At 36.8% G+C, this 16,160-nt stretch overlaps 1 protein-coding gene across 5 annotated transcripts in view; it reads right to left on the minus strand.

Annotated features, from left to right (window-relative positions):
* CEP128 (centrosomal protein 128) overlaps positions 1–16,160 on the minus strand; it is a 452,993-nt gene that overhangs the window by 348,424 nt on the left and 88,409 nt on the right. For 4 of the 5 annotated variants that reach the window (XM_065941396.1, XM_065941392.1, XM_065941393.1 and 1 more), the window contains 2 exons: positions 4,072–4,158; positions 1,079–1,153 (listed from right to left, as the gene is read on the minus strand). In XM_065941396.1, coding sequence (XP_065797468.1) covers positions 1,079–1,153; positions 4,072–4,158 — 162 coding nt within the window. The remainder of the gene's footprint in view (positions 1–1,078; positions 1,154–4,071; positions 4,159–16,160) is intronic. The other variant, XM_065941397.1, reaches the window with a different exon arrangement.

Genomic DNA, 16,160 nt, shown 5'->3' on the forward strand with positions numbered 1-16,160 from the left:
CCTGAGGTCAGGTACCCTTTTATTCATCTTCATGTATCTGAAGTCTAGCAGGCAAGTCCCCAACGACCATTAAACAAGTTAGCAGTGGCAGAACATCTCAGCTAAACTCACAATGGCAACCTAAACACAGAAATCTCTTATTTCAAAAGATTAAAAGGTATAAGGCAGAGTTCCAAAACCAAAAGAATCAGAAGGAATTGAATATAGATATAACCTTCCAAAAAAGAAAGTCTAAACTCTGCCAACATTAATTCCATCATACCACTGGCTGTAGAACAAAGCCATTACATGTTTTTAAGGATTTTGTAAAATAGGTGCTATGTTGCATTTTCAGGATTAATCGTCAAATAAAGTACTCCTGAACATCTATAATGTCTGACATCTTTGCCTACCTAGCATATTATGTACTGAGTTACGTAACCCATACCTCAAAAGAGAGGCAAGTGCAACTGCAATTTACATTAAACACAAGCAGAAAGACAGTTAGACATCCAATGCCCTTTCCCAGCGTATGTAAGACGGCTATTGCAAGCTACTGAACTTTAAATATCAGAGGCACCAAACTCATATGATGGGTTAACGGGCTACAAAATGTTATGCTTTAAAATTAAGCCTTATCTCTGGTTAAAAGGAATCAGATAGCATCTTGAAGATGAGAAAAGAAGACAATGATACATTCAAGGGAGCTTGAACATGCAAAGGTCTGTTTTATGTGTTTCACTTCCTCCTTCACTCTCCAATGCCTCCTGGAATAAAATTAAGTTCCTGGGAAAATTGTATCTTTCCCATCCAGTCTCACTTTTACACTGGTTATGCTAAGAGAGACAATTTCTAAATTGGAGCGGCAATCAGCAAGATACACTGTCACAGGAGGAACTTGGGCTGGTGCTTTGTGCTGGCTTTCTCTGAATCTTCCTGAAAGGATTTCATCTTTTGCTTATGTGTGCTAATATACATTTGTTAGGAATAAAATTTCCCAGACCTCAATTTTTTTGCCCTTTTACAAAGACATCTAATAGGGAAAGAGACTCAATCCTGATTTAATTTAAAAGCAGATTATCATAGCTTGCATACTTACCTGATGCAAAAGTGTTTCTCTGCTGCCTTCTGACTGATTCAGTAACCTTCGAGATAGCTCCAATTCCTGTTGAAGCTAGAGTTTCATCAAAGGATAAGGGAAAATGTCCAATGGGGCAGAAGATAACTAAACTATTACATGCACAGTTTAAGAGGAGAAAAGTGAAAAGGTTTTCAGACTTTTACAGCTAATATAAAAAGATAAACATCTTGCGATAAACACATATCAATGCTCCCATTAAAATAATGATAATTAAATAAAAACTGAACCAGACCAGACTGCAGGAGGTCTGCGCTCTAGTCAGTTTCAACTCAATTATGACCCTGTTTAAATCTTTTTTCCTTAAAGGCCTCCTTTCTGTTATCTCTAAAATAAGGGTTTTATATAAGACAATCTCTGAGCTCCCTTCAGTTTTAAATCATTTTAATGCAAAATTGTAAAGCAATTTTTCTTTAAATTAGCTACATGCAGTATCATATGAACTAAATTAGAATAAAAATTTCAGGGACCTAATGACTCAAGGTGTATTTCATCTAGTTGGTGACTACTTTATATTCTTAATAGTCTTATACTCCTAATATCGTCAATATTCATAACATTTGGAAAATTTTGAAGTATCTCAGTTCAGAATAAGACATTTTAAATTTCCTTAATAATACTGCCATTAGATAATACCCACAGAAAATGTACCAGTTAGGTGACTAAATAAGCTACAAAGTCACTGTGCCTAGCTTATTTCAAGTTGAAAAATATAACCGGATGTGAAGGGGTGAAAACTCTGCCACCCTAAAGTACACCTCTTTGGCTCAAGTATTATTGTGAGCTGATGGTAAGCAAAGCCCAGCAGACTCAGGAATGGCTTTTCACCTTCCCCTTAAATGCATAAAAAAATTTAGGAAGTGGGTCTGTACCAGGAAGAGAGCTATCACTAAAGGTACTCTCTATATCTGAAAGACTTACCTGCGTGTCAGGGCAAACATCTGTTAATGGTAACCCCCTCTTCTCACTTCCTGTGAACTGCCTTCCTTCTCTCTGAAGTCCCAGGCCCCTATTTCTTTCCTTAGCTCAGGATGGAAGATAAGCTTCAATTGCCTGGCTGCCTTTGGATCTCATATGTTTGTGGGGCTCCCATACAAACAACATTAAACGTTTCTTCTCCTATTAATCTGCTTGATATCAATTTAATTATTAGACCAGCCAAAGAACCTAAAAGGTTTGTAAAGGAAAAATCATTTTCCCTCCCCTTTCACTTAGAAAGTGTTTTCCAAACACTTGAAAAAAGTGTTTGTTAAAAATCCAAAGCTTACATATGCTGGACATGCTTGCAATTTGTAAGGGTAAGGTCATTTTGTGAAATCAAAAGTTTGTATTAAGATGTTATTAAGTGCTTCGACTTTAATAGTTATCCTAAAGGAGCACTTCATTTGAACAAACTACTATCTATACATGAGTCCTTCAGAAAGTGTCCACATGGTCGGTGTGGCTACCAAGGAGAAGCATGGGCGAGCACCGTGGTGATGGAAGAGTTCTGTGCTTTGATTGTGGTGGCAGTAAGAATGAGATTCATGAGATAAAACTGCATGGAAGTATGCACACACACAGACTCACTCAATACACAATACAACTGGTCAAGTCTGCGTAAGCTCGATGCATTGCAAGTGTCAATTTGCTGGTTTTGATACTGGACCTCAATAAAACAAAATGCTACCATTGAGAATACCTGGGTAAAGGGCACAGAGCACATTTTATTTTGCAACCTCTATGGACCTATTATTATTTCAAAACAATTTTCTAATCCAATTATATAAGCTTTTTAAATACCATACATGCAGCTCAGAAAATAAACATCACATATTTTTTTAAAGTAGAGCTGGCCCTTGAACAACATAGGTTCGAACTGCAGAAGTCCATTTACACACGGATTTTTTTTTTTTTAATTGTAAACACCACAGTATTACAGGATCCCCAGTGGGTTGAATTCACAGGTGTGGAAGTGTAGCTAGAGAGAAACTGCAAATACAGAGGGCCAACTACATGTTATACTCGGATTTTAGACTGCACAGGGGGTCAGGGTTCCTAAGCCCAAATTGGTCGAAGGTCAACTCTAAGCCAGCTGTAAAGTACCTGTGGAGGCAGAGAATCCACACAAAATATTACCTGACCAGTTCTGTTGTTTCTGTGGCTAAATAAAAAGGGAAGAAATCACCCTGAAGCCAAAGTAGCTTGAAAATCTACCAGGGCCTACCCTGGTCATGATTCCTGGGTAATGTCAGCAGTCTCAGCTCCCAAAGGGCAAGCGTGATGGCCCGACACATCTTGCTTACCACCAAGAAGGCAGCAGAGACGCATCATGCAACTGTACGGAATTTGGTGAAATAAAGGAGGCAAAGGCAGATGGAAAAGACAATGTGGGATAAAGAACATTACAGCGGGCGCAAATTTTCACTTTATCATTTATTACTCTAGGCTCAGCCTGAAACCTACTCATTTGCAAACTGAAGAGAGTTGTTTGGCCTCTGAATCACCTTTCAGTTCTAAAGGGCTAGGCTCTGTAAGTTCACAGACGTGAATATATAGCAAAGGTTCTTAATATTTAATAAGCACAGAGGATTTTTCGGAACTAGGCTGTTTGTTTTTATCTTCTGTAGTGAAAATGAACAGATGCAAAATACTCAGCCTTTAAACAACAGATCTTTCCTAACCCTGCAGCAAAGTCCAGCTCTTTAGATGCTCTCCAACAAGGAATGGTCAAGTTTAATCCCCTTCGGAAAAAGCAGAGTGGCCAGAAGACACGGTAGCAAACGACCTGTGCAAGTTTCCAAGAGCAGGCAGCAGAGAGCGGCAGAGCCCTGAAGCCAAGCGATTTCACACCAAAACATAAAGGCCTCACGGGACTAATGAGCAAATGACTCAGGACGCTTTCCAAGGCATTCAATGAATGTCAGTGGCCCCAACCATTAGTACTCTTTGAAAGATAATTCTCAGAATCTTACTTTACTCTTCTCACTTTCCGTTTGTCTGAGCTTATTTTTCATTTCTCCTTCATTCTCCTCTGCTTTAGCTTCTTGTTTCTTCAGTGCCTAGAAAGACAGAATGGGAAAATAAACACTGTCAATATTCCAAAAGGATTGATTTATTAAGCAGCAGCTGAGGCAGATGATTATGAATTGCCCAAAACATACATATGAATTACAACCTGCTCATTCACTCAAGTCCTAAGATCACTTTGCTGGGGATCAAATATAAACAACTTTCCAATCTACCTAATCAAGTTCCACTTAATTTCATTATTTCCCATCTTTGGGAATTTTATAACACATTCAGAGAACTTAGCTAACAGCTTTCTTGGAAACAAATTTTACAGCCTGAAGAAATAATAGTATTTACAAGCTATATTATCTGTTCAACTATTCTGATATGATACCAAAAACCAGCTGACTACCTTTTCAAATTCTTAAAAAAAAATAATCAAGGTAGAAAGATGCTGGTTGCATCATTATTACATATATGACATTTTATCACAACATATAACTGGCTCTTCAAACCATACTTCACATACAGCAACAAAAGTACTCTTTTTTTCTTTCTCTTCAATACATATTTTTTTCCTTTTGATGCATACATTTTTCTCTCTTTAATGAAATGAAGAAAAGGAACTTTAAGAAAATACAAACTTTAAAACTTAACCACAAAAGTGTTTGCTTTGGTTTGTATCTAAGTTAAAACAAAATTAAACTTGAGGAAAAAAAGTTTATACTAAGAGCAATCTTCCATCTAAAAGACAATCCATTTGTTTAAAAATTTTTTTGACACTTTGAGCATTTAAATTTAAAAAGGTACATGTGTGGAGACCATCAAAATTGAGAAAAGCCAAATTTCCAGATCTCTCTTTCAACAAGTTCTATGATGCTCAAAAGAAAATTTATTTTTAGGCAAACAGCAAAACATGTTAAAGCTGTTGTTTTGACACAAATATAAACAATCACATTTCAATTTCATTCACTCACATATCCAACAAACATCCCCAAAGCACATATACATGAGTATACAGAATACCCATGGACCCCTATCCATGAGATTACTGCTCCCTCTGCATGGCTCCTACTCTCACTAATAAAAGCTATTCAGGAAAAAGGCAGAGTTGTTTAGTTGCTAAGTTGTGTCTGACTCTTTTGCAACCCCATGGACTGTAGCCTGCCAGGCTCCTCTGTCCCTGAGATTTTCTAAGCAAGAATACTGGAGTGGGTTGCCATTTGCTTCTCCAGGGGATCTTTCCGACCCAGGGATCAAACCCGGGTCTCCTACACTGGCAGATGGAATTTTTACCACTGAGCCACCAGGGAAGCCCAAAAAGGCAGAGTAATTTTGGTTTGAGTATAAATAATATAATAACACTTTTAGAGTGCTGTGTTCAGGCATTCTTCTTCTTCTTACATAAAGTAAATATTAACATATTCTATATACTAAATATTTTCATTTAATTTTTATGAAAATTCCACGAGTTATCATTAGGCCACCTTATTAAGAGGGAAGCTGGAGTTACAAAGGATTGAATACTTTGCTCAAGGTCATTCATCTAGTTCATGACAGAGACAGGAAGTAGACTCGGGCTATCTGCCTCTTAACCCTGAATGGTACTGCCTCTCCATGTTGAAAGAACAGTATTAAGCACAAAGTGAATATGAAGACTAAATAATTTGATACTTGTCAAGCATTAAAAGGGGACTTCCCAGGTGGCTCAGAGGTAGAGAATCCACCTGCCAATGCAGGAGATGCAGGAGACATGGGTTCGATCCTTGGGTCAGGAAGATTCCCCTGGAGAAGGAAATAGCAACCCACTCCAGTTGTTCTTGCCTGGGAAATCCTATGGACAGAGGAGCCTGGTGGGTTGCAGTCCATGGGGTCACAAAAGAATAGGACATGACATAGTGACTAAACATCAACAATCATGATTACAAGACTCCTAACAATTGATAAAGTATTACAAATCATAACATTTTTCAGGAAGCTACCAAGTGATTTTGATGTTTGATATTTGTTCTTCATTGTAAGGTAAGTAAAATTTGTAATAATACTTACTTATGTATGTATAACCTATTTGTTTTTAGCTGGTGGGATGTGTTTAGAAATTTTTCCTCAAAAAAATTATCCTAGAAATTTGAGAATTACTGCATCTCTATTCTTTCCTTACTTCCTCAGTCTAACTCCACCTAGCGTGTGTGCGTATGTGAAAGAGAGAGAAAGAGGGCGAGGGAAGGAGGGAGAAATATGAAGAAAAAAAGATATAAATTATTGCTGTATTTTTCATGAATTCATTTAATAATATTTGAACTATCTTATTCCCCAACATCATTGTTCCAACCTAGCCACCCCTCACCTTTTTTTTCTTTAATGAGTTAAACTTAGTTGGTTATCTTTTTAATACTTTTTCATTGAACTAAAAACCAGCCTGGGCGTTTCCACAGGCAGGAGACTATGAGGAAGACTTCCTCAGGCAGTTGATACGTTTGTTCAAATTATAAGCAGTCAGGCTCCCCAGCCTCCCCTTCTGGATTCAAACTCCTAAGCAGAAGCCATTTCAAATGGGTATGCACAGAAGGCCCACCCAAGCCAGGTGGCATCACTTAAGACCATAAAAAACTTCCAGAAAGATGAGCTTGTCCCAAAAAAAGAGTCATTCACTTCCAAAGCCGAATTCAAAATCCACCTTGGAAGACTCTGCAACCTTCAGGCAGTAGCTGCTAATGTCCTGCCAATAAGATTTTGTACATCTTCATGTTTCAAATTGTTTCCACCTCTTACTGAAAACAGAAGGAGGCACCTTTAAAACCTGGCTTAACTTCATGCTGCCACTCTAAAGAATTTAACTTACTTAAGAACTCAAACTCCAAAAATTCTCCAGGGAAATTTTTCCATTTTACTAACTGGAATCAATCCATTTCTGTCCTTTGCTCATGAGCTGCAAAACTTACAATTTAAAAATCCTATCACATTTTACATCAGAAACAAACAAGCAAGAAAGACATATTAACATTTTCCAAGTGTTTACATAACTTAATTTTTTAAAAAAGCTTAATTCATACATGTGCTCATTTTAACTTACATAGATAGGCATTCAAATATTCCTTGTCTAGAAGCTTACATTTCCAAAGAGAACTGAAAGAGGTTTGTTGTCACTATGGTATAAGCTTTAGAAGACCAGGGACCCTATCTGCCACGATCACATTTCAACTCTAACACAATTCTTGGCACATTTTAGGTGGTAAACATATGTTATTTAATGGATGAATAAACATCTCACATCTCTTTATAATTCCTGAATAACAACTGCAGTTTATAATTGGCCAACTCTGCTCATCACCTACATGAAAGTTTCCCAGATTTCTCCCATCTTTCTTAACCACCACATTTTCTCAAACACCAAGCAGTCTTTCTCTCTGAAAAAAACAGTATTATTATGATGTAGTGATATTGGAAAATAAATATTTATTTGGGGGTTTATGTCAAGGAGTTAATAACCCTTTCCTATTTTCCCAAGACATCATTTTAGACTTTTCCTTAGGGAAAAAATCCTCTGAATGGTTTTATTTTTGATAATTCAGACTTATCAGATAATTCCAATTTCATAATTTTAAAGACAGCTTAGAATTCCCATATATCTTTCACCTAGCTTTCCCTAAAATTAACATCTTACATAATAGTGGTAGGTTTATCAAAACAAAAATGTCAACACTGTTACAAACCCATTAAACTACAGGCATTATTCAACTTATCATATGATCTTTATCCAAGACACTTCAGAGCATCTTATCTCTTTAGTCTCCTCTGATCTGGGGAAGATTTTCAATCTTTTCTTGCTTTTACAATTTCAGTATTTTCGAAGAGCAAACACTTCAGGTATCTTCAAGACAGATACTTCATAGAGCATCCTTCAATATGGGTTTTTCTGATGTCTTCTCATAAGTAGACAGAGCTCACAAATATGGGAACAGAATATCCCAGAGGTAAGTGCCCTTCTCAGAGCATCACGCTGTAGGGGACATGATAACATGACTCAGGACTAGCGAGGCTAAGCTTGATCACTTAAGGCAGGGTAGTGGCTGCCAAATCTCCCCACCATAAAGTTAGTTTTCTTACCTTTCCAGACTCTGATAGAAGCAAGTCATTAAGTCCAGCCCACAATCAAAGGGAGAAGAGTTAAGCTCCACTTCCCAGCAGGAGAATATCAAGGAATATGTGGAAATAAGTAAAAATCACTAAAGTAATATTCTGGTAGTCAATTTGAGGCTATGCAAGTATGTGTAAATTTCACCCACCAATTTAAGCTTAAAATCAGACCTAATGTAACATTACCAGTACATATTTGGCCTATAAAATGCAACCCAGGTTCCTGGTATTTTAACTCACAGGCCAGTGCTCAATGCTAAGTAGAAAGCTGAACCCCTTTGCACTCTCCTCCAGATAACCTACCTGCACCGAAAACATTAATGGGTAATGTAGAATTTATGTAAGGCCATATCGGTGGATGGAGTACACTCATCAAGTCTCCATCTAATCCTAATTCTCCTATTTTACTCACCAGGAACTCTCTTTCTCCCCATTTCCTCTCCATCTCTCTTCAGCTTCATTGTCTCGTTTCTTTTCAGCTTCTGGATATTCCCAAATAGCTTCTAAATATCCCTCCCAAAGTTATACAGAGCAATGTGCTCTATTACAGTTCTCAACTTTGAACACTTATACTAGTTACCACGTCCAACATCCCCACTTTCCTCACTCCATAAAGAAAAGTTACCAGGATCCAGGATCCCCTTACAGGGCAGCTGGCAAATAATTACTTTTTATTCTCATCAGATGAATTCAGTCACTCAGTCGATTCCAACTCTTTACCACCCCATGGACTGCAGCACACCAGGACTCCCTGTCCATCACCAACTCCCGGAGCTTGCTCAAACTCATGTCCATCAAGTCAGTGATGCCATCCAACCATCTCATCCTCTGTCCTCCCCTTCTCCTCCTGCCTTCAATCTTTCACAGCATCAGGGTCTTTTCCAGTGAGTCAGTTCTTCACATCATGTGGCCAAAGTATTGGCGTTTCAACTTCTGCATCAGTCCTTCCAATGGATATTCAGGACTGATTTCCTTTAGGATTGACTGGTTTGATCTCTTTGTTGTCCAAGGGACTCTCAAGGGTCTTCTTCAATACCAAGTTCAAAAGCACCAATGTTCTCAACTTTCTTTATGGTCCAACTCTCACATCCATACATGACTACTGGAAAAACCACAGCTTTGACTAGACGGTTTTAATATGCTGTCTCTGCTTCTTAAGTCTCTGCTTTTTAATATGTTGTCTAGGTTGGTCATAGCTTTTCTTCCAAGGAGCAAGTGTCTTTTAATTTCAAGGCTGCAGTAACAAGCAGCAATTTTGGAGCCCAAAAAAATAAACTATGTCACTGTTCCCATTGTTTTCCCATCTATTTGCCATCAAGTGATGGGATTGGATGTCATGATCTTAGTTTTCTGACTAATGAGTTTTAAGCCAGCTTTTTCACTCTCCTCTTTCATTTTCATCAAGAGGCTCTTCAGTTCCTCTTCACTTTCTGCTATAAGGGTGGTGTCATCTGCATATCTGAGGTTGTCGATATTTCTCCCAGCAATCTTGATACCAGCTTGTGTTTCATCCAGTCCAGCAATTCTCATGATGTACTCTGCATATAAGTTAAATAACCAAGGTGACAATATACAGCCTTGACATACTCCTTTCCCAATTTGGAAAGAAGTCCATTGTTACATGTCCAGTTCTAACTGTTTGCTTCTTGACCTCCATACAGATTTCTCAGGAGGCAGGTAAAGTGGTCTGGTATTCCAAACTCTTCAAGAATTTTCCAGAGTTTGTTGTGTAGTCAATGAAATAGAAGTAGATTTTTTTTCTGGAACCCTCTTGCTTTTTTGATGATCCAATGGATGTTGGCAGTTTGATCTCTGGTTCCTCTGCCTTTTCTAAAACCAGCTTGATTATCTGGACATTCTCGGTTCACATACTGCTGAAGCCTAGCTTGGAGAATTTTGAGCATTATTTTGCTAGCGTGTGAGATGAGTGCAGTTGTGTGGTAATTTGAGCCTTCTTTGGCATTGCCTTTCTTGGGATTGGAATGAAAACTGGCCTTTTCCAGTCCTGTGGCCACTGCTGTTTTCCAAATTTGCTGGCATATTGAGTGTAGCACTTTCACAGCATCATCTTTTAGGATTTGAAATAGCTCAACTGGAATTTCATCACCTCCACTAGCTTTTGTTTGTAGTGATGCTTCCTAAGGCCCACTTGACTTCGGACTCCAAGATGTCTGGCTCTAGCTGAGTGATCACACCATCATGGTTATCTGAGTTATTGAGATCTTTTCTGTGTATTTCTTCTGTGTATTCTTGCCACTTCTTCTTAATCTCTTTCACTTCTGTTAGGTTCATACCATTTCTTCTTTTACTGTGCCCATCTTAGCATGAAATGCTCCCTTGGTATCTCTAATTCCCTTGAAGAGATCTCTAGTCCTTCCCATTCTATTGTTTTCCTTTATTTCTTTGCATTGATCACTTAGGAAGGCTACATTCTCATACTAAAAGATACTTAATTTTTGTATCTTATAATTAGTATAAATGTTAGTAATTTTACTTGATGTGAAAGGAATATCAGTAAGTTGAACTTTAATCAAATTGTGTTTCCTAATACATGGAATTATGCCCTCAGTTCAGTCACTCAGTCGTGTCTGACGCTTTGTGACTCCATGGACTGCAGCACACCAGGCCTCCCTGTCCATCACCAACTCCCGGAGCTTGTCCAAACTCATGTCGGTGATGCCATCCAACTATCTCATCCTCTGTCATTCCCTTCTCCTCCTGCCTTCAATCTTTCCCAGCATCAGGATCTTTTGAATGAGTCAGTTCTTCGCATAAGGTGGCAAAAGTATAGGAGTTTCAGCATCAGTTCTTCCAGTGAATATTCAGGACTGATTTCCTTTAGGATTATGCCCTAGAAAAACATAATTCTTCTGAAAGTCAACTATTTTGTTTTCAAATTTGAATTTCCATACATGAGCTGGTTGAATAAAAGAATCTCTAATTCTCTTCAATATCTAAGAATCTGCAATAATACTTCCTTTCCTCCTCACTTTCCAGTTAATTATAATATCACCTTTCCAAAATAACATACGTTTCTACTGTAGCTCTACTTGGTGTCTAAAACATCATCTAATGCCCCTCTTTTTTATTTCTCCTTTTATTCTAAGGCAGGGATCCCCAAACTCCAAGGTCTAATGGTTGATGAACCGTGGTGGAACTGATGTAATAGCAATAGAAATAAAATGCACAATAAGTGTAATTGTTTGAATCATCATGAAACCATCCCCACTCCAAGCCCAGTATGTGGAAAAATTGTCTTCCACGAAACCGGTCCCTGGTACCAAAAGGTTGGGGCCTACTGCTCTAAGGATATGTAAGTCTCAGAAAACAGAGGCAATGAGAACTTAAACTTTATTATTTTCATTGGAGGAGCAAAAGCGAGGTATCAAGAAGCAGCCCAAAGCAAATTACTCTATTTCAACCATATTATTTAGAAATCTCATTAACTTAACAGATTATTTCTGCTACCTATACAACATAAGCCAGTAAACAAGTAACACACAAGCAATATTCTAGCCCAAAACACTGAACATATTTTCTACATTTTCTACATTAGTTTAAAATGAAAGACCAAAAGAGGTCTAACTCTTAAGACTGAGTAAATAGATACATTAATGCACTTTAAATTTTGGAACACAGGTAACAGTCAATGAGAAATAGTTTAACAGTAACTAAATCAAAATTACAAGTAATTTCTTTAAACCTTAGTAACAAACTTTAATTCATTTACTACCTCTTTTAAGAATGTAAGGCCGCACTGGATTTCTTTTCCATTTGACTTAGATCAAGCAACTTAGAATTATATTGAAAACTGACCCAGTAAAAGTAGTTATGAAGAGGAAAAAAATTCACATGCCAATGAATTTCTATTGCTGTGTTATTTTGCCCTTTAAAACTTGTTTTTTTTTCTTAAAAGCAGTTTAGCTATAAAGCCATCATGTGTCCTGCTTCTGGATTCAGATTGTCTTTTACATATTTAAGATCACAGCAACAACAGTGGGCCTTAATAGAGGGTCCCTAGAGAACATTTAAACCTTTAATGATAACTTTTCTTCTTTTCCTTAAGTGTGCCTATTTCCATTAAAAAGACTAACATATTGAGTATTGTACTACTTAAGTTCTTTAGAGGCTGATGCTTCTGAATTCTCACAGTTAAATATAATTTAAAAAAAGGAGCCTTTCCTGTAAAAGAAAAAGAAAATGTCTGTAGACATTTCATCTGACCATAAAAACTCCCACAACTTTAACAATAGGCATGTTTATCAAGAGGTTCTAAAAAATAACACACTCAAAAACATAGAACAAATAAGGAATTAAAGGCCCTTTGTCTACTTTAAATGGACCAGCAAAGCCTGGGTAAGAATGATGGAGCTGGAATGAAATAAAGGTCACATGTTAATTACCCACGCAGGCCACTGAAATTTAAAAAAAAATTATGAGCATAAGCTATCCTGCCTGTCTCACCCTAGTCACTTAGCAGTGCTACAATTGCCTGCCATTGGTTACAAGAGCAGGAATATGCAGATGATAAACCAACAGTTTTAACTGGTAAACCAACAGGACTATAGAAAAACAAGTCTGTGCTCACACCAAACAACAGGGCTGTAGTGTTATATTAAAGGCATAAACTTTTAAGTCAGTTTTTTTTCCCCAGTAAAAATAAAAAATGAAAAAGTCATATTACTGAAAATTATAACAGTTGCTCTTAATATATATGTGTGTATGTATTTATATATGTATATATACATTTGTGTTTTTTTAAAACCCTTATTTTTTAGAGTGGTTTTAAGTTCACAGTAAAATTAAGAGGAAGGTATAGAGAGTTCCCATATACACTTAGTCCACATACAGGCATAACCTCCCAATTAACGACATCCTCCAACAAAGTGGTACATTTGTTACAAGTAATGAACCTAAACTGATGCATCATAATAACCCAAAGTCCATGGGTTACATAACGTTCACTTGCTGTCATATAATGACAAGTATGCATCATTACAGTATCGTAAAGAGTAGTTTCACTATTCTAAAAAAATCCCCTGTGATCCACCGATTCATCTCTTCCCTCTCTACCCCAACTTGATGCTGTTTACTTTCTCCATTTTTTCTCCCCACAGAAAGTCATTTAGTCGAAATCATACAGTCTGTGATCTTTTCAAACTAGCTTCTCTCACTTAGTAATATGCCTTTAAGGTTCTTCTATATCTTTCCATGACATTATAAGTCATTTACTTTTTATAATTGTTCATGTAAGTACAGAATAAAAATCCACAAATATTTTAAACTTCATAACATAGTAATCGTGGTTGTTGCTTAGTCACTAAGTCATGCCCTACTCTTTTGCAACCCCCTGGACTGTACCCGTCAGGCTCCTTTGTCCATGGGATTTCCCAGGCAAGGATACTAGAGAAGGTTTCCACTTCCTTCTCCAGGGGATCTTCCTGACCCAGGGATGGAGCTCACGCTCCCTGCACTGGCAGGGAGATTATTTACCACTGAACCACCATATTTTGATGCCAATTAGACCACATAAGCTATAAATTGAAGTTGTAAGTTGTTTATATTTATGTATTTTAAAAAACCAAAAGCTTTAGGGACATGTCATATTTCAAATCAAAGAAAAACATTATTAAGTACTCAGTATGTATAAAACACTATAATTGGAACTTGACTGGAATTTTTTACAAGACAAAAATATGCTATTTCCAAAATTCTCTCTTTTAAAACTAAATCATAGCTCCAAAGCTATCAAACATCAATAGAAAAATACATATTTTGAAAAGGAACATATATGAATAATACAGTAGGATATTATTGCTCATAACTAGTACTACTCATTTAAATTAACATAGATTTTATTTCTATCAAGTTCTATGAATTTCTAAATTTTGTTTTTTCCTAAATCAAGACAGAGATTCCTCCCACATGAAAACTAGCTAAAGTCATGGAAAATTTTAGCCTTTAAGTTCATCCAGTTGGGGATTATCTGTGCCAACAAAAACCAAAACAAAAAAAAAAAAGTAAGCTTCTTTTCAAGGCAGAAAACAATACATTCATATTCTAAATCCCTGAGCCAATATCTAACTCAAAGACAGCTAAGTGAATATTACTTAAGTTGTTCAAACAAATTTATTTTCAGCCGTAACCAAGGAACAAAAATTCTATACCAACATCTACGATTTGAAAACACTTAAATAAGTGAAAGTAGAACTGTGTGAGAGAAGTCCAAGGGAATCTGATACTGATCATTACCACTGTGACACCATATAGATTTGGGGGATATCAAGGGGAAGATTCTAAAACCTTGCTGCCAGCTGAACTATGTGTATTTTCCACACTGAAGCAGTAAGCACATAGTGAGGAGTCATAAGTTGCAGTCATTCCTGTTTTTCAAAGAGTAGAGTAAAATCAAGTATCAAATGGTTGAGTAAGATTTATCAGTAGTTAAGCACACTGCTATAACTTTTGATGGTAAGTAAAATCTTAAATAATGTTCTTTAAAGATACCTGAGGTTTTGACAGCATAAAATTCAAAGTTTCTGTTTGAGAATGACCTAAATATCTTTTTCTTTTTTCTTCTTCTCATTATATGGTGATTATGATTTCAGGAATCCAAAGAGCTTTCACAGGAATTATTGTGGTAGGACAGATGGGTACATATTATGGACCTATTTTCCCTGATGAATAAATAAACTCATTGCTTCCACTACGTTCATATTTATGGAGTCTGTGACTGGTTAGGACACCCTATGCCAAAGAAGCCAACTGAGGTCATGGGTTCAATCACCATGAGAGCCAATTCCCTCTGCTCTCTTGCATGGCAAGTGTCTTTACCCTCAAGTTTAGCCCAAGGCCACATGGATGACTAAGTAGGCCAGAGATCATGGATGAATCAGTGAAAATCCACTACTATGACTATAAAAATAACTCAAAAGTAAAACCCCTATTGACTAGTGTCAGGATTTCATTCTTCAGATGTTATTAAATTTGCCAATCTGCAAAACAAAACCTTAATCATTGCCTACAAAGTTGGTATGCTGAAAAGACATACAAGTCTTTCGACTTCTTTAATTCAAAAGCAACAACAGTAATGAGTATTTCCTCCTAAATGCCATTGCTTTTACTGGAATGGATTTTATTTTTATGCAACCTTTTACTTAATAAAAATCTTGCAAGTAAAGTTAAATGTGAGCCCAACAAGTGTACTTTCCAGGATTTCCTTCAAACTCAAAAAGCAACCGCTCTTAGTGGAGGGTCTGTTTTTATCTGAGTAGTTCCCTCTCAAAAAAGAGACACATAGTTTTATTAGAAATCCCAAAGCAATATGATACTTTGTTTGACTTTCTAAATGCAGGACCATGGAGTTAGAATTGTTGACAAACAGAAGATCAGAGATAATTATGGAAATTTAATTTGAAATTTCTCAAGTTTTAGGTGTATTTGAGTAGAATGCTCTGTAAATATGCAACATCCTACACTGTTCAGAGTTAGAAGATATTATTTTTTGCCTTTGGATTGCGGGGGGGGGGGTGGGAGGGTTGTTTTGTTTTGTTTTTTACTTTTTCTAATCAAAATAAAATGGTACCAAGCCTATGAATAAGCCTATCTGTAGCAAAGCCATCTTTGTTTGCACAATATTACTATGCACTCAGTAGTTGCCCAATAAATATTAATTGATAACGATGGAAAAGGGCTTTATAAACAGATGGTCTAGTATAAATTTGCTGGAAATGTGAATAAAAACATTCCACTCTTCAAGAAAAGCATAAAGTAGAAATTAAACAAGTCCTGCACTCAGAAAACCTCAGTCTATTGTCAGACAGCTGTTCAGTCAACAAGAGCACAAACATTTTTCATCATCATCATAGCATTAATAGCATTAAATGTCTATTTGCATATGGTCCTTACACAGACT

Source organism: Muntiacus reevesi, chromosome 7 (genome assembly GCF_963930625.1).
Source record: "Muntiacus reevesi chromosome 7, mMunRee1.1, whole genome shotgun sequence".
In the NCBI taxonomy this organism is placed as follows: domain Eukaryota; kingdom Metazoa; phylum Chordata; class Mammalia; order Artiodactyla; family Cervidae; genus Muntiacus; species Muntiacus reevesi.